The 25,327-nt window shown below is 37.3% G+C and overlaps 1 protein-coding gene across 1 annotated transcript; it reads right to left on the reverse strand.

Annotated features, from left to right (window-relative positions):
* Window positions 1–1,147: 1,147 nt before the first annotated feature.
* STK33 (serine/threonine kinase 33) lies at window positions 1,148–25,327 on the reverse strand. The gene is made up of 4 exons (XM_009920592.2): window positions 25,198–25,327; window positions 18,451–18,526; window positions 5,934–6,179; window positions 1,148–1,968 (listed from the first exon to the last, which is right to left on the reverse strand). Exons 1-4 carry the CDS (start codon window positions 25,232–25,234, stop codon window positions 1,842–1,844), a joined length of 486 nt encoding a protein of 161 aa, XP_009918894.2. The 5' UTR covers window positions 25,235–25,327; the 3' UTR covers window positions 1,148–1,841.

Here is a 25,327-nt window from a genome sequence, read left to right on the forward strand (position 1 = left end):
CTGGGCTTCTGAAAATTTTATCTGTGTTACAACAAAAGTGCATCTGATAACAGAATACCAGCACCCTCAATACTGTGCCCCGTCATGGAAAGAAGTTTACCACTATGCAACCAGGGCGATCAGGTAGGACTGCCGTGAGGTTGGCTAATGATGCAGCCACCGTTTTAATAATCAGTCCAGGCATGCCCTTCAAGTGACTGTCTCACTAAATGAAAAGAATGAGCAGTGTCAGCTAATAGCCGAGGAGATAGTTATTCAGACCACAATCTGACCTAACATTTTGGTGTCATGAGAACCAGAAAGCAGTCTGGACTTTGTAAAAGACTTGAACCACATCAAATAAAAACAGCGTGACTATTAGAGCTCATATGTGAAGTAGACTTCGCTACTGTGTGAGTGCACAACAAAAAGAGAAAGGACAACTTCCTGCTTAAAGTGAAATTCTTACTGAATTCGGTCAGAAAAGTATAGAAGTCTGTGATTTTCTTACACTCACTGCATTTTTTAGAACACATCTTTTGTGTCCAGCTTCTCAACAGACTTGACTTTGATCTGATCTGAAAAACGGAAACTAGAAGATTAATACTCCCCAAAAGGTACCTGATTATACAGACAGCTATGTTCTTCAGTAAGAATGAGTGATATATTACCGTTTTAATATTATATGATGTCAAAAAGCTCTTACTCAGTTTACTGTAAATAAGATCTCTCCAAGTTTTCACATATGTGCAGAGAAAGATTTTGGCCCTGTAATAGAAATACTTCACACCTAAATAAAATCAAGGCTGTAATGACTGTAAGAAGAATTTCAAGATTATTGTGGAGATCAGAAGATATTTAAGTAGGTGGTGTCTCCTCAGACTGATATTCTCAGCAGAATTGCTTGAATAAGCCATAAGACAGAATGTACATATATTTACGGAAATGTTTTCAACCAACCAAGGGTGTGTATATTTTGCTCACATCATGTACCACAATGCCAGTCTACTGGAAAGACCTGTCCTTAGAGAATGGCTTTGTCTTTGGAACAGTAAATCACATTGTAATTTACACATATGTATAATAAACCTAAGCTTAATGGTAGCTCATCCTTTTGAAAATGAAGATTAATTAACTTGTAAAGACCATTACTCCAACACCTGTTTTATTTAAAGAATTTAATCAACACACCAGAAATTCAGTACTGAGAACCATAGCAATTCCATTGTACTTAAAAATACATTTCCTATTCTTCAAGCTTAAAATAAGTTCTGCTTAAAAATAAGCAATTGACAGCAACCTAAAATAGCAGTAACAAATTCCATAGACAGAAGCACTTGCGCTATAATGCCTCAAGCAAATTTATAAGCAATTTCCTAGAATATTCTCAGAATGTAAAGCATGCAGTTATCAGGAATCCCTATTACAGATTCTGGCCTCATTTTTTCCCCCTAAATATTTGTGACAAAAGTAAAGAAAGTAAATGCAAGTAAAACACAGCAAAATGGATTTGTGAAAGCAAACTGCCTGCCTGGCATGATGCCTATTAGTATAGAGCAAATAAATTACATACATTTTAGACAATTCTATAATTTGTACTCTGACAAAAATACTATCAGTGGATGTCCTCTTACAGGTTAGGAGTTCACACTGCTGTTAGATTTTCTTCAGTGCTAAAGGAAAGCTAAAGCTTTCTGATTAAAGGGTTCAGGAGAGTAAAGAGGCAAACACTTCAGGATATATTTGTCCATCTTTATATAGTCTGCTCATTTTGGCACAAGTAATAGTTGTTTACTCTTAAGCTGTTCAGAGTTGATGGATGTCCTATGATTACTTTTTGGTTCTGAGTGAGACGGCAGACTTCAGTAGGCTTTTATTTCCCAGTTCCTGGGTGGAAGGCACCAAGGACTTGTCCAATTCTCTTTTTCTTGGCAATCCTGATTCCACTTTGAATTTGATACTGGAGATACTGGACCTACCTGCAGGGGACTACAATTTAAAAAAAAAAAAAAAATAAAGACTACAACTTTATAAACACACTAAAAAGGTGGGAAGAACACAGATATGAACAAAGTAGTGCAATACAGAACAGTGACAAAACACTACTCTAGTGTAACTCTACTGTACTATATATCATAAAATATGTAAAAATAAGAACATACAGAAAAAAAGAGCTGCATTATAACAGATAATTAATAATATCTCCTACAGTACATAAAGACAAGCTTCTTACCTTTAAATTTCAAATCCAATCTTTCTGAGACAGAACTTTCTTGCTTTAAGAACTGTATACAACTATTTTCTTGATTTTAATCTTCGCTAACTAGGCTTCCAAATCAAAATCACACACATTAATTCATCACAATATTCAATCACAATTTAAAATGGTATCTTCATATTATAAAAGTGAGAGATGAAGAATTGTATCTTCACCTCTCACAAAAATGATGCTCTTTGCTCTTTCTAGTCTCTTTCACGGTTAAAATTCAGACAAGATAGGATCAATTGTCTCCACTGGACAAAGTCCAACTTTTACTCTAAGATTCATCTCATCAGAAAACAGGACAAAGCTAGGAAAACAGCTGAATATTCCTTGGTACAGATCTTTAGTTGATAGGAACCAGTGATTTTAGTAATACTCACTGTAATCATTTATACCTACTGAAAAACTAAGCCTTTTGCTTCAGTACAATGACAACAATTTCTTGACTTTCAAAAATATCATTCTCTAAATGCTCCTGATAACACACATAATATTCAGTACTAACAGATGAAGTAGTCTGATATTTTTAAAGCTTAAAATCACACTCCTAAATATACAGTTAGAACCCCAAGTGTCTAAACTCTGGTCATCTCAAAGGGAAATACTAGCGCCTCTGCATAGTGTTTCCTACCGGAATGCAAAATAGTATTTTACCAGGGAAATATGAAACAGCTGGTCTCTAATTACTTTATTGCTCCATTTAAACAAACTTTCAATAAAATATTAGCAAGGGCACTTGATAAGGTATTCACAACACTGTAAGACTTGAGGGTTATATTCTTCTTTCCAAGTGTTGCATTTGGTACAACAGGTGTGCTACTTTTTTTCTTTCCAATCTGTGAAACAAGACTGAAGGGGCTGAAGCAATCAGCTGATACACTTCGGAGGCTTAAAAAAGCCCTAGAGAACTAGCATCAATGAAGTAATTCTGAACATGGCTCTATTTGGGGGAAAAGAGCAGTCCAGATAAGTGACAACATCTTTATCATCAGCAAAATTCTTACACAGCTAAACTCCTGGAAATGTTCTATGCACACATTTACCCTTGGGCAAAGCCATATTTCTTTTCCTTTGCAGAACACAGAGAAACAGACTTCAGAAAAGAAGAAGAAAAAAGGAAAAAAAAGGGGGGGGGGGGAGTAAAATGATACACTTAAGGAAAAATAATTCAAAGCAGGTCTACATGATGCTCAACTCAAACTGGCAGTTACAGTCACAACTCAGGAAAGCAACCTTGGAGCCATCACTGAGGGCTGTCTGGCATCAGTGGCTGGACAAGCAGTGGTATCCAGAAAGCCAAATACATTTGACCTTGCTGAGATGGTATTGAGACGATGACAATACATACCAGTTTCCTAATATATAAAGTTTTGGTGCCTCTGCATCTTTAGCACTGTACACAGTTCTGGTCTCCACATCTCAAGAAGGACACAATGGAGTTAGAAAAGGTACAGAGAATGGCAATTGCAATAATCAAAGCGATAGAGCACCCGTATATGAGAAGAGATTAAAAAGTGGGGGACTTTCCAGTTTGGTGAGAAGGTGACTGAGGAGGGATATGACTGAGGTTTTAATTAATAATGAATGCGAGCTGTTCGCCACACCCTGTACTTCTAGAAATAAGGGCCATCTGACGAACCGATCAGTGTAAAACAAAACAAAAAAATATTTCTTTACTCGGTAAATAGTGCATTTCTGGATCTTGCAGCCATGGGGAGCTGCAGAGGCAGATGGTATCAGCATATTCAAAAAGCAATCAGACATATTCATTGACGACAGGTCCATAATGAATACTAGAAGGATTATGTTGGGATGTACCTTCTAACAACCCTAAGGACAATTCTGGGTGCCAGGGTACTACATGGGAGGAAATAGCCAGGTTTGTATATTCTCCCTAAATAGCATTTCCTGTTGTCACTGTCAGAGTACTGAGCTAGATGATCTCATGCAGTAAGTAATTTCTCACATTCTAGGGTTTTGTCTATTTTGCTATGACTTCCTATTTAGTTGATTTGGAAGGAAACAGGTCTCTTGGGGAGGCATCCCATGTAAGTCTGCTAGGCATGGTGATCAACGGCCAACTTAGTAGCAGGAGCAGTCATCTCCATACATCAGTGTGCACTTTGGGTATGGAAAGGCTGGGTTGTTTTTTACCTCTATCACTATTTAAAATATTTGTGGCAAGTTCTATCTATTATCTTGCGTAGGAAAGGAGGAGGAAGAGAAGGGAAATATAAGCAAATTCCAACACAGGCACTACCACAAGTAATTTGTGCATACATGGTCCATACAGTGGAATCCAAAACACAGCATTTGTTCTCTATCTGTGGAAGTGTGAGGGTTCTTTGAGTGATAGTGATGTATGATGTGAAAGGAGAAATGAAATTATAAGAAATTAAAGTCCTCCCTGAGAAAGGAACTTCCTGCAGGCAGCATGCTCAGAAAGAAGAGGAAACTGAAGTCTCCTGCAGCTCGTACTCCATGCCTAGGCTAGCATAAAAAAGAGCAGTAGCACTACCATCACCACCTCTAATTCCTCAGGGCCCATTTATGAGAGAGAGTAGTTTTCAATGTTTTTTATAAACCTATGATGCCCCAGAAACACTCCCTGACCTAGCTCTTCAAAAGGGCCTAGGCTGAAGACAAAGACCAGATATTTCTGGGCATGCTCAGCAGACAAAGTCCTTCATGCCCATGGAGCCTGGGACTAAGGATGGCAGTTTCCATATCTCCAGTTAGGGTGGCATGAAGCAGAATTTCTAGAACTTTGATTTTGGCATATAAGGTGTATTTAAATCCTTTTTTGCATATCGACCCCTCGCTTCTAATTCACACAAGAATATTCAGCTGTAATAAATATGCTTTGTTACTCCATATCAACAGCTCATTCTTTGCCAAGTAGCCTCTTTGAAAGCAGAAACCAGCCAATATATTAATGATGCTTTCCGACTGTAGCACAGCAAGCTACCATGTGACTGATAAATCTGAGAGCCTTAGAGGTCACAGCTAATGCAAAATCCTTAGCATTTGTATTATGTTTTTTCCTTGCTTCAGCTGAAGGATCAAGAGAGGCACTATGAAAGAAAGTCCAGTATCTTGGGCAATCATCTGAAGAAATCAAATTACTATCCTAAATGTTAAACTTTGGACTTCAGTATTAATTGAGGGCTTATACATTTGTTGTTTACGAACAATTATTTTCCTTTTTTTCTTTTTTTTTTTCACCTCTGGACATAGCATCACAAGATGGCTACTTACATTATTTAGAGAGCGTATGTACAATAAAAGTGGCTGTCTTATGAAAGATTCCTCTTCAATGCCCCTAAAAATTGCTATCTTAAGATCCTACATTTTTCTGCCACCACCCTCCCATCCCACATGTACACATACCCTGTACACCTGAGGAGAATGAACAGGAGACATGACCTGCTACGGACTTGGTATCTAAGTCAAAACAGTTTCTTACAGTACACAGTACTTACATGATAACTGTGTGGTGGAGAGTACACCTTGTATCCCAGTAAGTTCACCTTATATCCTAGTATTTATTTCTATTCTTACACTACATTAAAATGTTTCAACAGATATCAGCAATTTTTCTCTGCACTAGGTCACACTCAACATTTCCTAATTCACTCTCAATTCTTCTTATAATTTACTTTGCTGTATTTTACAACAAAGTAAACCTTACCTGTTTTGCTGGTGTGGAGTATTTGTTGCCCCATTCTCCATTTCAATTTCTGCACCAAGTTCTATGTTACCATTGTTACTGGTAGAGCTTTCTTGTGCTTCACTGGTTTCATCCTGTTGACATGTAGTAGCAGGGTTACTTGATTCTCCTTGTATATTGCATTCCTCACCAATGTCTAGATTATTATTCCATTCCTTCTTTAATTCCTTCGTTAAGACATGATCTCTGGATAACATGTGTTTCACCCTAGATGTAACAGTAAATTTTATTAAAGTTTGACTTCAACAAATCTAGGAACTATTATTTAAAACAAACCATCAGAGTAACAGCCCTATTTATTTTAAGCCCTGCACATCAATCCACAGCCAGATACAAAAAAAAAAAAAAAAAATGTTTTCCAAATGCCGGTCATCTCTTTTGCAAGCACAACCCTGCAAGCATTACTACTACTACTACTATTGTCATTACAGGAGGGAAGAAGATGATCTTTTCCCCAGAACTCCTTCAACTATGGATCTCAAAAATTTGCAGAGGAATTTTAGCTCTTTCTACAAAAGTAATAAAAAGAAAACCCAAAGTGTTAGAGAATGGCTCTGAGATTTTCCACTGCCCCTGCTCCTCCCTGTTTCTGTATCCATCAGTATTTCTTTATGTTACCAAGCAAATGAATGTGCCTAGACAACACTCCCATTTTACTTAGCCTAATCCGGAATGGGTAGTGCAACCATCCAGAACGAACAATTTTCCTTAAACTGCTCAGGCTTCTGTCTTCTCAGCTCACACTGAATGATCCGACATAATTTTGGTTTGACTCCTTTGGCCATTCAGTAAAGCTGGCAATTATGTATCTGAAAGTTTAAAGAGAAAGGCAAGTGCATACTATATGCAAAGTTTATCCACAACTCAGAAAACTAGAGTTGTCCTGTTATTTATTTTTAAGGGATAATATTTTGCAGTAATACTACCAATCTTCTGATGCTCTTAGAGAACTTCACTAACAGCAGGGATACTTTTTTGTAATATTAATTAACGATATATAGTTACTAGGTAGTTTTTTATCTGCACTGTACAGACTGGTAAACTGTAATACAGAAAATATAATTATAATGGCTTTTTCTGAGGTCACACAGTGGATCCAACAGAGGAAAGAGATGATAGACGAGACCTTTTTTTAGAGCTCTTTCCCTCATCTTATTAGACTAGTAATTCTTATTTCAAACTCCTATTTGTTTTCTTTTACCTGAAGACTTGTATTTAGGAAGTATTTCCTTTGTTTGAAATAGATAGCTATGTACATGTATGTGCTAAATGATCAAGGCATAAACCACTCATCCATTAGAAAGGTAAGTTTCAATTTTAAAAAACCACCTCATCTGTTGCAGATACAGATTTACATCTGCATTTATGACAACTGCAGGCATAACTGATGACACACATTTTAACTACCTCTTTTGCATGAACAATTATGTAGTTAAATATGTAGTGTGCAGTGAATTGCACCCACAAAATCAGAGGCTGAGTTTAGGCCTTTTTAAAAGATCTAGGCCTTACAGAGTGCCAGATAATTGTATACCATATAAGAGAGAAGAGGGAGTTTATTTCCTGACAGTTTTTAAGAAAATAAGAACATTCAAGTTAATTATCTGTGTTGGCTTATTTGAACACCTGTTGGGTTTAGTTCACTAGCACCTGGTGCCAACTGCGGGTAAAAGGAGTGGAGGTTTACTAATTGAAAGACTATGTTGTTTCTTTTGTTTTCATTTCAACTTTTTTTTCTGCTCAGTTTTTAGGAAGCAAACTTTAGCAGGATTCAAGGCAAAAATGCAGAGATATCCAACTACTTATAGAAAAATACAACAAAGTATTGTCTCCATGATCACATCTAACCCAAAGTTTCAAGCCTGATGAGCACCTTTACTCTGTTAATCTCAGTGGCACATACACCAATTCAAAAACACCAAGGAGAAGGACAGGCTGAAGTGGTCACTTTCAAGAGCTGTTCAAAGCATTAGCCTGGAGTATTTTAGATTCAGATTTTAGGGCACAAAAATTCAGTTACCGTATGGGGGATGGGGGAGTGGGGGGGATTAGGTAATGCCAGAAAACTGAGAGCAGGAAACAGAACTGTTAAATTCTTGATTCATTTTGAGACATCCAGAATCCAATAAGCATTCCACTGAAACAATTAAAATGTTGTAGAGGCAAACAGAAGAACCTTCAAATTAGGTATGGTACACAGTAAATGGAAGAACAAGATGCCTGGAAATACTAAAAATGCTTCTGATACCATGAGGAAAGTTGACAGAACCAGGGAAAAGCCTTGATGCATACAGGAAGGTCTGTCTTGCAGTTTAAAAACTAAACCAATGTAACCACGGACAAGGCAAAAAGGAGCAACTGTCTTGCCTGGTTTCTTGATTTTTCTATACAGAAGAAACCTAGAGACAATGTTTTTGATTTAGTTTAGAAAAATCTTGAGTACAACCATCAATTAAAAAAGGAGTGCTCTAAAAATCTGGTCTGGAAAACAGTGAGTCTGGTAAGCACACAATGCTCTCACAAAATAAACGCTGGCCATATTGCAATGAATTCCACAAATGTAATAGTTTTGATCTTTTTTTTGCTTTTAAGTAGTATGCCTTTTCTGAAAATCAAAATTGATGTTTAAAAATAAATTGACATAAATGATACTGTGAACTAATTTCATAGCATTGTAAGTAATATAATCTCTGCTGAATTAAAGCACTCGGTTGACAATGTATCAAGTTGTGGCAGAAATGAGATGTATCAAGTTGGGTTTTTTCCTAGCAAAACAAGTATTGAGACGACTTCTGAAAGTTGATCCTGCTCACCAAATCACAGCCAATGAACTACTTGTTAACCAGTGGAAAACAGTGAGTTTTGAGGAGGTATCATTTCTTCACCCTGTGTTCTACCTCTTACTTATCTGGTACATAAAGATGCTGTATTGCCTCAGTGAAACCCAGTAGGGTGGAAAATTTAAAAAACCACAACCTAAGCAACAGAACACTTGTAGGGGCCTTATCCAAAGCTCCCAAATCCATTAACACATTTTGCCCTTCTGATAAGCCCGTTAACTAGGAGAAGCTTTACCCTATGTTCCTTACCCAAACCAACATTACCTGATTTCCCATACGTTTTGACATAATATGGAAGTATGGGTTCAGGTCAGGTTTAATTAATTCTCACAACATTGCTGTTACTATAATAAAAGTTGGGGTTTGGGTTTTTTTAAATTTAAAAACAGAATATTGAGCTACAGGGAAATCTGGCCATTCTGAAGGCAAGTGAATTGTAGTGCTGGAAATGGAACCTGTGAGCTCCCAGCTTCCTGGCTGGGCTGCAGACACCATTGTGAGAACACTGAACTTTCATCTGTCTGAGGAAACAGTTGCAGTATTTTGTAGTTGACATTAAAGCAGAGGGACTTGTTATATATATCTGCTACTTAAAGATAACGTTGATGATAGCAAACCCTAATTTCTTTCGTAGCTGGCTTCAATGCCATGTAGAAAGAGAAATGCCTGTGAATCATTGAAAAATATTCTGGTATGTGGGAGGATAAATAGCTAGCTCTATTCAAAATGGACCACTAGTTTTGCCTCACATCTTCATCTACAAAAGAACCATTCTGGACTAGCATATATCTTTCTTCTTTCCTGCTAAGTGAGTATAGCTGAACAAGAAGCTTTTTTTCAAAGTTTCAGTGCATTCTTGTGTGGGGAAGAATAGCCACAAGCAAGCGTGTAACTCTACAATGGTCTGAAAATTGAGACAATTTTCATCCAGTTCTGCCCTGCCATACTATAAGTACCATACTGTCCTTGCTTCATGAAACTGAAGATATGAAAAACTACAATCTGTGTGATTTTACGACTTTTCACCATGTATATTTGTGAAGTTTGAGACTAAATTCCATATGATAACTTAATCGCATGTAACAAGACCTTCCTATAGTTATAGTAAACCATTCCTTCTCTCCATGCTATACAACATTTCAGGCACAGTAGATTTTAATTTACAATGCTGTTCTTCATTTAAGAAGTAGGTAGCAGACTGGTTATCTTAACTACAAAATATCTGCAAATTCATATTAGTTGTCTTCCATTTGCACTTTCACAGTAAATGTGCAACACCTTTAAGTTTCAATGCAGAACTATATTTTAGGGTTTTTTTGATCAAGTGTGAAAGTTTCTAAATGTTGAAAGATGGCCACCATAGACTAATGACAGAATTCCCTCATGCCAGGGAGCTCGCTCTGAAGTCTGCTGTTATTTACAGCTTCTGCAGATGTTATTCGGTCAGAAATAAATACCATCAGAAATGAGCTCTGGAAATGCACTGAATCCACTTGTTCCTCCAGCTGATCTACTCCTGGCAGTTTTAAGCTGCTTCCTAAGGGAAAACTTCCTGGATGAGACAGTGCTCCAGACAATGATCTTGCCTTCATGCTCCAACCTTTCCTGTATGTGACCAGCCAGTGTTTTCTATTATAGTAGAACTGCAAAGCGGCATGTTGGTCTCTTGAATATCTTTATGTTCACACGAGCTGACTTTCAGTGCCTTTTTAAGGCTTGGGTTGCTATGTCTCCAGTCCTGAAGGAGCCTTTGGCAGCCACCTGCCTGTGAGCAGTAGCTCCAACACGAGATGCTTTGGATCTGCTGTGTGTGAACACGGTGTGCAACTGCTCTATTTGCAGACAGTACTTGGTTGAACTTGCTCCACGGGCTCAGTACTGTGCATGTGCGGTGCCCAGTGTCCTAGTGCGGTTCTGCTGAATTTCTTGAAAAACAGTTTCAACTAATATGCCTGCTTTCTTGACTAGTGATGGCCCTGTTTAGCACTTTCACTACTAAATACATCCCCATCTCTGTTCAGTACTGACACTTCCTAATTATTTATTTATTTACTAACATTTTTCTTTCATTTACATAAATTATTTATTTTGTATAAGGAGCTAAGAACACCAGAATGGTCATACAAGGTAACATCAAAGGTCTTTCTCACATCACCACCGGTGGCCAAGGATAGATGCTTAGAGAATAAGAACAGGAAAAGCATTCAGTACTGGAATACTGTACCAGCCTTCAGTCATTTGTTGCCCAGGGTTTCCTGAACCTAAAGAGAGTGGTGGTAATAAAGCTCAGTTCACTTTTTTTCTACTAATTTGTCCAAATATTTTAAAACTCCTATAAAAATTTCCTTGTGGCAAAGAATTCCCCAGCTTCAGTAGGCAGACTGTGAAGGAGAGTGTCCCTTGTGGTTCTGTACCTTCTATCTTCCATCCGCATGTTCCAGCTGAAGGCCCCCCTTGTCTTATCTGCATTCTCCTCTGCTGCTTATAGTTTACATAGGTATTACGTATTGCAGTGTTTGAAGTGGTAGTTAAATGTTTTTCCATTTCTAGTAAAAACCTTAGGTTTTTAGAGGAGTATAAAGAGAAGAAACAGGGACTTAAAGTGATAAGTGACACTAGGCAGAATTCTTTAACAAATGCTCATTAAGATGTCCTAATACGGCCTGGGGTTTGGAACTACTGAGCACCTGTGGCTCCCACCTTACTTCAGCGGGAGCTGCAGATACTCAGTACCACTGAAAATCAGGACACCAGTTTCTACTTCATGCTTGTGCTTTCACAGTCTTTGTGATTTTACAATAGCCAGATGGGGAACATGAAAGTGCATTATCATGTAGAGAATTCTGCGTGTAAAAAAATTAACCCCTTGGTGCCATGTGACACTTGAGCTTCTGCATAGGATTAAATGCATTTGGCACCACAGTCTCCCACCAGGAAATCCCTACCATCTGTACCAAAAATTTATGAAGTCACAAGTCATTCTGTATGATTAAAAGTGGCATTTCAAACATAGGTGCAGCAATTTTATATTCTGGAACAATACTTTAACAATAAAAATTTTAATTTAAAAGTTACCATGTACTTATAGCTAAACAAATGACCTCAAGCTCAATTCAAGTTAGTGGATACCTCTGGAGGTTCATGTGTTGTCAGTTTGAGACCATATATAGTTTTGGCCGGGGGCTATGCAAAGGGGTGACAATTAATTATTTACCAGAAATACTAATTAATGCAGTTCTGCTACTAGTTTTGATTATGCTGATTTTTATACCAGTTAAAACTTTTCCAGACACATTAACTTTTTACATCTGCTAAAAAGTAAGAGCAAACAAGATGACAGGATGGCAGTATATTTTTAAGTTTCTAAGAAACACAAAGATTATATTACCACTTTGTGTTGTTTCTGCATAATCTGCAGGAGTATATTACTTATATACTGAGGATAATTTTCATGAAATAGAGGGTAAATCTTATTTTGCAATAAATATTTTTATGGATACACATATACTTGTTTGGTACTGTAATTTCCAATTACTTTAACCTAGATTTTTAAAATATGCTCTATCCCCTTTTTTTTTTCTACCTCATATTATATATTGTATGGATTGTGATATATTTTAACTATAAGAATACTCTACCTCATTTTCTTCACTTCCCACTAGGAGAATTTCATCTTTTCTTAGGTCTGATTTAATGGAAGGTAGTGTTTCCTTTCAGGCAGTGAGTTTTTGGGTTGGGGTTTTTTTCTTCTTTCCTCTCCTCTACTGATTTTTGGCTTTCTTGGAAGAGCTTTTGAGCACATTGAAGGTGAGCTCTGGTTTAGAATTCTGTGTTATTGCTGTGATTTTTGGTGAAATTTACAGGTACATGAATATGCTTGAAGAGTAAAAGCAAGAACCTAAATGTAAACTTTTATGCATACAGCGTGTGAGATTTGTTTCTTGTGGGGGCAGATTGACTTTTACAAGCAAACGAAATGCCGAAAGTCCAAATCCTCTCATGCCCGACTTACAACCCCAGTTCAGCAAAAAGCATATATGTGCATTCCTGTTCTGCAAATTACTTAAGGGTGTTTCCAAAGTTATGTGAGGACTTGAAAAATTTGATCCAACGAAGGACTGAGAAGCCTAAGGATGCCTAATAATTCTGAGAAGAAATCTGCTTAGAGCTCTTGCTTTAACAAAGCAGCCTCTCACTTTCCCATCTTAAATTTTCTCAGCTATATGGAGTTGGATCTTTTTGTGCAACTAGACCTCCTTTCCTTGGCAGCGCTGGGCAGTTCAGAGCTGAGTTACAGCCAAACCAGACAGTTTCCCGACAGAATGCAGTAAAAAATCATGGCTTTCTTTTAGTAACTGGCAGAGATACAACCTTTTTGTGCAGCAGCCTTGTGGTCAGACTACTCGCTGAAGAAGCAGGAGACCCAGGCTCAATATACAATATACGCTTGCCTAGAGGGAAAGGCTTCTGCCGGGTGAGAGCACGACATTGCTTTTTCTTCCCTCAACTGAAGTGATGACATTCAGGTTGGATGGCTTGCGAGAGGATCACTTTCTGTGATTCTGCAGAGCAGGCATTTGACAAGATTGATAAGGGCTAAAATATGTATTACACAAGTGCACTTAATACACATACACCTTCACTCTGCACAAAATATGGAACTTGAAACCACTTCAACATTTTTGCTGCCAGCAAAATAATGCGTTCTGCTGTCATATCTCAATAAAATAAATAACAGTTGCACTCCATGATATTTTTCTAATACACAAGTTCCTTTTTGTTTATATTATCTGTAATTACTTGTGGGTTTATCACTGTCCTTGTAAGTTTATTCCACCTCAGTTATCTTATGTTTTGACTTTCCATTTCTGTGGATCAGTCTCCCTTTCTTATTAGTTCAAAAAGCTTTTCTTCTAAGTTTGCTATAAAAGGTGTAAGAAAATTAGGGTCAGTGAACGGATACCTACTATTTTTCACTGGTGAGGCAAAAACTATGTATTATGGGATCACTGTGAAATCAAAAAGTTGGCAGGACTGGGAAAGCTTCAGAAGAACTCTACAAAAGTGCCTTAAGTTCTGAAAAATGTGTGTCAGAGAGATTTAAAAGGAAAAAGGTTATGAGGTTAAAATGTGATTTAATCTTGGTCACTAGGTATCCACATAAGGAAAAGATAATTGATATTATATGGATTTTTAAAGTAGCAGCCAAAGGTTTAACAAGATACAACAACTGAAGTAGAAGCTAGAAAAAATTAAACTGAAAACGTAGTATTTTGCTATTCTGTAACTCACGCATCCAAATCACTTGACTTACTGAAAGCTAACCTGTTGCCACCATGTGCAATATTTCCACCACAGAAATTCTGATTACTGCAAACACTTTATGCTTCACATTTCTTTTGATTTCATGGCAAAGTAATATTTTCAATTAAACAATTCTGTCTTAGCAACCACTAAATTTCAGTAATAAAAACCATCATTAATTCACGCCCCACTGTTTTTAGACTAGTGAGCTAAAACTCCACAGAGTTAATAACAATCACAAGAAGTGAAACAACAACAACAAGACAAAACAGACCGCTCTCAATTTAGGCTTTTAAGTCCCAATCAGCCATCTTTCTAAAAAACAGGTTTTGAATCAAACACAGGTCATTGACTCAGTATAAGAATTACTAGATATGTAGCCTTATTTTATATAAGAAGTCAGTTTAATCATACACAGTGGTTGCGTGTGTCCCTGAAGTCAAGTGTACTGCTGTTCAAAATGTGATAAACTCAGTTCCAAATTCTTACTATCTATGAAATATGTTCAATTGTCACTCTAAGGTGCTATTCTTCATTGAATAACAGTAAATTAAAGCAAGTGTGATTCACTGAAAAATATAGAAGTGTATAATATCCTTTTACTGCTACAAAAGATGTGTTTTTCAGAACAAAAACATAAAGCAGAAAATACTGTGACAAAACAAAACATCATTTTTAATTTTTCACTTTTTGTTCTGGTATCATGCCGTATCTCCTTTGGCTACAGAGTGTGAAAATTGCCTTATTTGGCCTCACCTAAACTAAGGTATCAGTAGAAATAGGATAATAAAAAAGCAAAGATATCAGAAATGTCAGAAAATTTTTAAGACATACCCATAAGCGTACATATTGAGAGTACATAGGGTCATAAAAACACACCTTGGCTGCATTCTTGCCCTGTATCCATTTCTTGTTATTTTGAATAAAATATTTGAGTAAATGTGGTATCTAAATGTCTGTAAATTCAGTTCACTCTTTCTGTATCATCTGCTTCCTTTATGCCAGTTGCATTCTTAATGATGCGGTAACAATTAAAAAAGGTGGTATATATGAAACTAAAACAACCGTATTCCTAAAAAAATTGTGTTAATATCAAACCCAGTGTTTAAACTTGCTTTGCATTTGGTTTCTGTGACTATTACTGTTTGCCAACAGAAGTATTAACCAGAAACATCAACTGTAATTGTTTATTAGGGAATATATTTGAAAGTAAATATTGATCTGTGTTCTACTAATCACATAATGAATGAAAAACCATATCATGTGATCTGTGTTTTCAATCAAAGCTAATAAAGACAGATTAAATTTCTAATAGATTTTACATCATACTATTCATGCACTACTGACATGCAAAAATTCCATAGCAAATACTTTCAAAAAATTAATACACCTCTTTGTGGCCATTTAAAACAAAAAAGAAGCTAACTTCATCAAATAAATGATTTGCATCAAATTATGGTTTAGTTCTACTCCCAAAACACAGAAGTAGCTACTGAAAATGTAATTGTCAAATCCTAGTGAAGGATGCCTGTCACTTTGTATCAAAGTAAAATACACTGGAGTTTCATTCACATGGCTTTAATTTTTAATTTTAAGGTAAAACATAAAATTAATATTTTAGTGCATTTTTCCCCAAACTTTTAATCTCAACATGTCTTCAACAAAAACTGCTGTTTTCTTTTATCCTCCAATTCTCCTTGCTAATCTCCCTTAGGACTGAAATCCACATGGAATTCAACTTAAAGAACAGAAAAAGGGAAGAATGCATTCATTTCAGGACACGATACTGGAAGTATTGGCTGGTGACAATGCCCATTATTCTGTTATGCACAGACAGGACTAAATTCTCTCCAGACTAAGGCAGTGACAGACAACAGATAACTTCAGCTAAAGAAATCAAGTTAAATAGGTGAAACGCATCACATGGAACCTTGAAAATCTGTGAAGAAATTTTCTGTGCCTTTAGAAAGGAGCAAAAACTACCACATTTTCTTAATAGGTTTCTTAGTGCTGCAATGCAGGAAGTAATTTATTAGGCATCCTAGACCTCTTTCGTTGCACAAAGGTTTTTGAGAACTATTGCAAGGGCCAGAGTCTCTGAGCACACTTGGAAGAATGAGCAGGAAACCCAGTAGTGTAGATTGCAGAGGAAAAAGAAGCCCCGGACCCTTTCCTATTAGCGAGCAGCATACGGGCCATGCTCTCGGAGTGTGACAGGCAGCAGGACTCTCGCTAGTCTACTCTTTCAATGTGCTGACATACTTCTGTATTTTAATGGATTTTCTTTCTGTTGGTTACTATTGTGCATGCTTCTATTAGTATATGTGAAAATAGAAATGAAATGGAAAGTATAAAGTACACCTCAGTTTAAATTACATATAAAAATCCATCACACCAGCATTGCCCCATTATGCAGAGGCAACCCTGTGCATTAACATTCATGAAAACAGAGTTCATGAGTCACCTCAGGGCTTATGCTCCCCATATAGGTAGAGACTGCGCCTGTCGTGGCAATAATACCCTTGGTACCAAGATGGAGCATGCCATCTGCACTGCAAAAAGAGCTCTGGCAGCTAGCGAATTACCAAGGAGGCATTAGCTGTAGCCTAGAAGGGTCAAAGTTGTGATGGTAGCAATAATGGCTTAAGAGTATCTTTAAGCCCATTAGAGGAGCACCAGGAGCACAAGCTATTATTCAGGGTGGGAAGAAAAGTAATTTGCAAAACCAGAATTAAAATCAGAAGATGATCTTATGGCTTTTGTATTACTATTTTCAAATTAAGCAATAAAAAGGAGCGTGAATTGTATTCTATTAATTCACACACAGTATTTTCATTCTTGTATAGTCAACACAACAAGGGGTGAATTAATGTTACTTTGTTCTGACATTGTTGTGATTACAAAATGCTAATTTTAAAAAATATTTATATTGCTAATTAAGGAAGAAGGTCAGAAGTTCTAAGCCACAGCTGCAATCAACACAGTTCACTGCTCTGAATTTTACAAGTTCTGAGCTGTGAATTGTGCTGATTGCAGGCACTGCTCTGGATTCTTATTAGCCAGTCAAACCATCCAATTTCTACCAACCATTTTATACTATATCCTGTTGTATTATGGTGTGCGAATCCTAGTAGTGTGATGCAAACATTAATATCATGAAGTACAACAATAAAACTCATTCTGTATCAGCATAAAAGGTACGTGTGGATTTTAGAAATAAAAAAAAAGGCAATAAAGATATGAACACTTTGTCATGCTGACACAAGGAGGAAAGTGAGCTAATTGTATAGAAAAGAAACTGAGGAACCAAAACAAAGTGGAAAGAAAAACCAAACAAAGAAAATCCAGAAAAGAGGAGGTTAATGAAACTGTGTGCCTGTGTCTGCACACTCAAGTACAAAGTCTTAAGTTATAAAAGAACTCAGCTGTATGCAACAAAGGTAAAATAATCACAGGACAGAAATAATAACAACAAATGAAACAGCAAGTGGTAATGTTCTAAAACATTGGCATTAAAGCATCATCTGGGGGCATATGAGAGAAGAAAAAGACTGAAAAGTGGGGGGAAAAGCCACGCAAAAACCATGCATACTATGTGACATTTTAGTTGCATCATATGAACAGTAATTTATGTGCTTTGCTGCAATTTATTTTTAATTACTGGCGTACCTTTTTATGTTATTTAGCGAGTACGGGCAGGATAAGATTTTTCAGAGAGGAATTATTATTTTGTAACTAAGACAAATGTTATAAACAATGAAAGACCTCAATAAAAATATGCATGTACTCTTATAAATGTAAAATTTCATTTCTTCCTCTAATAACAGCAGACTAATGAACTTCCAAAGGACAGAGATAACCTGTAGAGGGAGACCTGGCAGCCCTGGAACATCTCAGTTACAGAGTGACCACAGGCAGGGGTGGAGAAGAGAAGCCTTAGCCTGACTGCACTGTTTGTGCAAACCCTTTGAGGATTTCACAATAATCTGTAAATCAATAACTTAGTTTTCATCTATAGATCAAGCCAACATATGCAGAAGAGAGGCCTAAATTCTCAGTTTAGTTTTACGGTGTTTCACTGCAAATTCCTGTAATAGTCTGTTGTTTCAGGATTACAAAGTAGTTGATAAATCAAATACTTAATTTTTAACACTAAACCGTATCTTTTACTTTATTTTGCATAGAAATTTGTTATGTTTACATACAAGCAATTATAAGAGTTCAGTTTTTGTGAAGGCTTAGCACAGCTTTATTTTTTATTTCAGTGCAAAATTGTAAGTACTTGTATTATAAATGGGTCTGTACATTTTATATTACTTTTACAAGCTACTTACAGCATGTACATAATGACACCTATGCTCCAAATGTCACACTGTTGGCTGTAGTCATAGGCACTGATAACTTCAGGGGCTGCCAACCAAGCAGAAAAAATAATATTAATAATAGAAAAAAAAAAAAACAAACTTTTAAATGCTTAAACACAAAGAATGAAGAATGTGCTGTTGTGGTATAATTTATTCCCATATGTAAAGAGGAACCAACAGCAGATGTTTAAATGAATAATGTACAGACCTTAACAATTCATGCTGATGTGTCCTCACTTTTATCACTTAGCTCTTAAGGGGGTGGTGACATTGTGACATTAGCTGTATGATTAAACTTAGTATTCTTTTTCCCCACAATAAGTTATTAAAGTAGCATTCATAACACACTGACTTAAAGTACTGCAAGACACCATATGAACTGAGAGATGTGGTTGTGAGTTCACACCAAGATCTATGGTTTTCACTTCCAGAATCAATGGAGGTGACATACTTAGCCCCAGTAAGGAACAGAAGATAAAAACCTTCACACAACAGAAGAGGAGATTCACAGAGGCTATTTTATTTGGTGTTGTCCCACCAAATAAAAAAGCTTGTTTAACTGTCATCTCAGTGTTTTATGTTTTAGGTAGGTACCAAGCTTCAGATATCTAATTATTATGTCAAGGAACTTAAAATGGTTAACTTAGTGGCTTGATAATACCATAACTGGTAGAACAAGACTTCTTGCCAAGAACTTTACTTTTTTTACTGGTAAAACAAGACTTCTTACTGTTAATATTGCCAAACTGGCCAAAACCTACAGTGTCATCTCATTTTTAATCAATCGTTTTGAGAACATTTTAAACAAGCAGCAATTCCTGCTATTAACATCCTGGGAAAACTTACAAACTTACATAAGTTTATATCTTTATATACATATCCTACACAAAATAAAATAACTGAATTGGGAAACAGGTGTTACTTTTTTTTTTTTTTAATAAACCAGTCTGGTTAAATTGTAAATTTCCACAAGTCTCACACACAAGAAGGGAGCATACAAAAGATGGAAATAAGAACAAAAGGAAAACATAAGCGTTGAGGGGCAAAATCAGAAAGTAAAAATGAGAAGCAACCAGAAAGGGACGTAACTAAAAATGAAATAATCTATAAGTATATGAGTAGTAGGAAGACAATGAATAAGGAGGCTGTTATTATATTCAACCAAGAATGCAATTGATAGATGATGCTCAGAAGGCAAATGTATTTAATGTCTTCTTACATCAATCTTAACCAAAATGTCAACTGCAAGCAGTGGATAGCACAATCAATATCAATGACAAAGGGGCAAGACCTCAGTTTTTTACAGAGAAGCAAAAGGTTAGCAAGTACTCAGGGTGGAAATTTTAAAATCAGCTGTAACCGATAAAATTCATTCTAGAGTACTTTTAAAACTGACAAGACTTTTCAGAGCTATTAGTGGTTCAAGAACTATTAGTGGAAGGCAGGTAAAATACTTGAAAACTGATAAAAGGCAATCATGGTATCTATTCTTAAAAGGGTGGAAAAGCTGGCACCAAAGAATTACAGATGCGACCCATTAATTTTAATTCCCAGGAAAATAGTGGAAATAAAAAGCACCTAGAAGAAAACAAAGAGGTAAGTAACAGCCATTATGCACCTGTCAGGAATAAATCTCCATGAAGCACAGGTTGATAGTCTTCGGGGTTAGAGGAGGAACACTGAATATCACATATTGCTATTTTAGTAAGGCTTTTGATACTGTTTCACATAACTTTTTTCATAATACTGCCTACATTAAATTATCACAGGAACAATGCACACATGCTTATAAAAATTGCTTCTCAGAAAGTAGCTGTAACTTGTTCATTGTCCAAGTGGAAGGCTGTGTCAAGGAAAGTTTTGTAGGTGTCTGTCCTAGGCATGATACCTTTATAATTGATGACATGGATGATCCAAGAGAGAACACTCTTATTAAATCTGAAGACAACATCAAGCCAGGAGTGACTGTAAGTATATTGAAAGACAAGCTCAGGATGCAAACAGAGAAGAACTGGACTGTTGTGAACCACAAGCTGAACACGAGTTAACAGTTCCAGTGTTACTGGACAATGCCTCTGCAAGACAGGATTAGCATAAAACTGCCAGTCCGGTACAAATTCTCTTTGTGCACACCTGCCCTTTCTGAGGAGGCCAAGACCAACGCTCCTCCCCTTGTCTGGGCTAGGAGCCTATTTAAATATGGCAGGTGAAAAACAGGCCAATGGCCTGATTACCAGCCCTTACCTCTTGTTCTTTTATGTGGAGTTGAGAGTCCTTAAATAAATTACAAAAACAGTCGTTAACTGTGCTTTATACGCAAGCCTAAGGTCTGCAGTACATATGAAACAATCCTTCCCCTCAGCCCAGCACTGGTGAGGCTTCAACTAGATATTGTCCTCAGTTTTGGATACTCCCATTTTGACATAATAGGTTGCATAAATGGAGCATGGAGAGTCAATCACTGAGATAGGAAATGCAGGACAGGACTGAGAAAATTCATCCTGTTTAGTCTAAAGAACAAGAGACCAAGGGAGAAGCATGGTATCAGACTGCTGAAAATAGGAAGGTGGCTACCTGTTCTTCATATGGATCGGGTGAGAAATAATAGTCTGAAAATATGAAGTGCAATTCCACCCTTTTCCTTAGTCCCACACATAGGCTCCCACCACCTCCCGTAAGTCAGCTCTAGCAATTATGTGGCTGCAGGTGAGTTAACTGAAAATTCATAATGAAAAAAGTGATTAGGTCATGGCCTGTAGGTATAAGTTTAAGCTGATTGTGAAACTGAAGGTTTGGGGCAGACAGGAGGAAAAATTTCTAGGGGGATAATGAAGCACCAGAATAGAGTGCCTGGGAAGATTATGGAGTCTCCATTACTGGAAGTCTTCAAGTACACTTTACACAAATATTCATCAGAAATTACTTAAGTATAGTTGCTTCTTTCTTTAGACACAGAAATAAATCAAATGACTCAAAGTCCCTTCCAGTGTTGAGACTCTATGCTTCTGTCATGATTAGTAAATCAGAAAGTAATTTCATCCCATGCAACCCCCTCGCTTAAAGAAGTATTTAATATTACTAGTATTTCATCAATCAAAATGTCAGAAGGACTAATTATCTTCCTCCAAAAAGGATTTCTTTTTTGCTTCAGTTTGTTATAAGCAAGCTGTGAAATGCATTGCTGGTATATACCATTGAGGAAAAGAACTTCACAGAATTGAAAAATGAATGCTATATTGGATAATGAAGTGAAGTATATTATAGCACGCAGTATAAATCAGGAAGGGGTACAAATCTTTATATTATGGAATGCAAAGCATTCATTGCCTAAATAGGCAAAGAAAAAACCCAAAGAAAAGCATGCCCTTTGGACAGGCTATGTCATAATTACCTGTTTTCATGGTTTTTTTCAACTTCCATTTCAACATCAAATAATTATCAGTGTCATACACGTGGATAGATGCATTGCTTGGATGGAAATTTTCTAAGAAAAAACTGGTTTAGAATTTAACCTCATTGTTTAGCTGGAGATTCCTAAGTTTCCACAGCACATCAGAAGTCACAAATAAGACAAATTTATGTAATGAGAGGAAGGTACTGTGATTCAGGTAGCACTGTTGGCTTCAAAAACACCCAGCAACAGAGAAAAAGCTGACCTTGTAACAACGGAATATGTTAGTTGCACTGAACTTAGCAATAATATAAAGTAGACTGAGGCAGTTTGAAGGCAACTTCATGTAGAATGGAAATGCAAAGTTGTCTGCATGGAGGGCATGATAAAGCTTACGAGAAAATAAGAAGAAATTAGTTCTGTATATCATCTAAGAGATTGTAATGAGTACCTGATGAGCTAAGGGAGCAGAGAGAAAAAAAACAGCAGAAAAGAAGGGCCTGACAATGAACAAGTACAACATCATCAAGGCATATCATCACTCCCCAGACTCCTCTACAGCAACATCTAAGATCTGATAAAAATCTTCCCAAACTCCTACCTTCTTTTGTTGTAGTAGACATAGAGTTAATTTCATGCAGCCTGTAGGCATCGATTATAAAGTGACCCCCTGCATGACACAGTTTGTCACTGCTTTCACTCTGAAGAGGTACAATCAGCGGGAATAGCTGTTTGTCCTCGCTGTAGGAACCTGCTTGTCTCCTTTAGGAACTGGGTAGCAAGTGGAGTGAGAGCATCCCCTCAATCAGCTGACCCAAGCAGTGATTGGCAGCAGCCCTCAGCTGGTGTGCAACTGTTGTACCTCTTTTCCTGTGAGTAGTTGAGAAGTATGGAGTTATTCTGTCTCTCTTATGCAGAAGGGAGTTTGAAAAGAATTGGTTACCTTGCATTAAAACCGGCTCTTTGAATCTCCGATTACCTCTGCCCACCAGTGGCACATTTGCAAAAACCACACGCACTTGATTTCAGATTCTTTGGTCAGAAATGTCTCCTGTCAGCTTCGTCTAGGCTTTAAGTATCCATGAACTTTCCAAGGCTGTCTTAAAGGATGGCACAACTTTAAATACTATTCAAGTTCTTAACCCATGAAGAATTTCAGAGGTTTTGAACTTCCAGAATAGCAAGAGAAAGAAAGAACATGTGTAGGCAAACATGCCCCAGAGCTGTTTTAAAATAAATCATTGCTTGTTTTCTTTAGAGCCCCATTTATCTCCACTCCAGTTCGCTGAACCAGTAGAAGCAGACAATAAAGACCATGACTATCAAAAGAAACCTTACCAAAAAAGCACTACTCATCACCTGTCCCTGAAAAGGAGATGTAAATAACCTATGCAGCTGTTCCACTTACCTACCAGAAATATGTGCCTCAAAAGACCTCTGAAGGCTGACTGAATAACAGCACAATGAAATAAAATTATTTCCAGGAGATCTTAGGTCATCTCTAATGTTGTTTGATAGAAGTAGCATCCAAATTAAAATGGTGATTCCATATCCTTTCAACAAAAGCTACAAATATCTGAAGAGATGACATTTTTCTGTAGGACAAAATCTGAGTTTGCAAGGCATGTACCTTAGCTTCCTTTCCTTAGTGTAGAACTCAAAAAAGGAAAGTGAATTGTAACTGAAAATCAGAATACACAAACTTTAAATGAAACCTGTATATTGCTCTGCCTGTAGCCAATAGTGGAAGATGACTCTGCCAAACAAGCCCAGACCCATTTCAAGAAGGTGGGGGAAGGGGAGAAAAAATTATGCCGCTATTGGGTCAAGGATGGTTCTATCATTCCCTTCAGAAAAATCTCAGAAGACATGCACTTCCTGGCTGGAGGTATAAGGCCCCTGTGGAACCCAGCTACCATCAGCAGAGAAAGAGTTGAGAGAGCTGACCCTTGCAGATCTTCCGCCAGTCTACATATTTTTAACAGTAAGTGTTGACATCTTAGATGAATAAAGACAATAAGGGATTGCTCCTACTAGACACCACTAGCCAGAAAAAATGGAATGGCATGTAGAGTAGAGTACATATGGATAAGCGTTTGAGGAAGCCGCACAAATTCACTATTTTTTTCATATATATAACAAGTAGTAAGCATGTTTAAAACACCAGAAAGTACCAGGATTTTGCCAGCTGCCTTGCCCTGATACCTGTCGATACCTGTTGCAACCTGTCCCCTCCAGATCCTCAGGAGAAGACCTGATCTCTGACAGACCACAGAGAGAGAAAGAGAGACACACAGTGTGAATGGTCTGCCAAGGATCCAACAGTTGCACCACACTGCGAACACAGTATTAATCTGTGGAATTCACTGCTACGTAGAAGCTATAAGTTAGTAAAATGGACACATTGTCCTGGTTTCAGCTGGGATAGAGTTGATTGTCTTCCTAGTAGCTGGTACAGTGCTATGTTTTGGGTTCAGTATGCGAAGAATGTTGATAACACTGATGTTTGCAGTTGTTGCTAAGCAGTGTTTAGACTAAAATCAAGGATTTTTCAGCTTCTCATGCCCAGCCAGCGAGAAAGCTGGAGGGGCACAAGAAGTTGGGACAGGACACAGCCAGGGCAGCTGACCCAAATTGGCCAACAGGGTATTCCATACCATGGGACATCACATCCAGTATAGGAACTGGGAAGTGGGGGCGGGGAATCGCCGCTCGGGGACTAACTGGGTGTCGATCGGCAGGTGGTGAGCAATTGCCCTGCGCATCATTTGTACATTTCAATCCTTTTATTATTGCTGTTGTCATTTGATTAGTGTTATCATTATTAGTTTCTTCTTTTCTGTTCTATTAAACCATTCTTATCTCAACCCAGGAGTTTTACTTCCTTTCCCAATTTTCTCCCCCATCCCACTGGATGGGGGGGGAGGGAGTGAGCGGCTGCGTGGTGCTTAGTTGCTGGCTGGGGTTAAACCACGACACACATCAGAAACAGATACTAAACATTTACATTTATATAACACAAAATGTATATGAAATGTGGGTTCTTATAATGATGGACAATTTATTCCACAGCAGTTGCATTAGATCTGATGAGCCCCACTAAAAGGTTGTTATCAGTTACAGCTGCACCTTTCTCTGAAGTTGATGCTTTGGGTCTCTGAGATAATTATATGAGATTAGAAATAAAAGCAGTTTAAGCTAGTACAACAATTCCTGTGAGAAAAGAAAAGAAGAAAAAGAAGGGCTTAAAGATCCTACGACTCTTTGTGATCTGGAAGGAATCTAGAGAGTTGTAGCTCTTGAAAAGACCAAAGCGCTGAACTTACCCATATATATAGGAGTCCCACAGATAGAATGAAACATGCTCTCACTACCACCAGGTTTTTGTACAGCTAAAGTGAAGTCAGCCACCTAGTAGAAAAAAATACAATGTTAAAAGTAGCAATAAAGATGGAC

Source organism: Haliaeetus albicilla, chromosome 16 (assembly GCF_947461875.1).
Source record: "Haliaeetus albicilla chromosome 16, bHalAlb1.1, whole genome shotgun sequence".
Taxonomy (NCBI): domain Eukaryota; kingdom Metazoa; phylum Chordata; class Aves; order Accipitriformes; family Accipitridae; genus Haliaeetus; species Haliaeetus albicilla.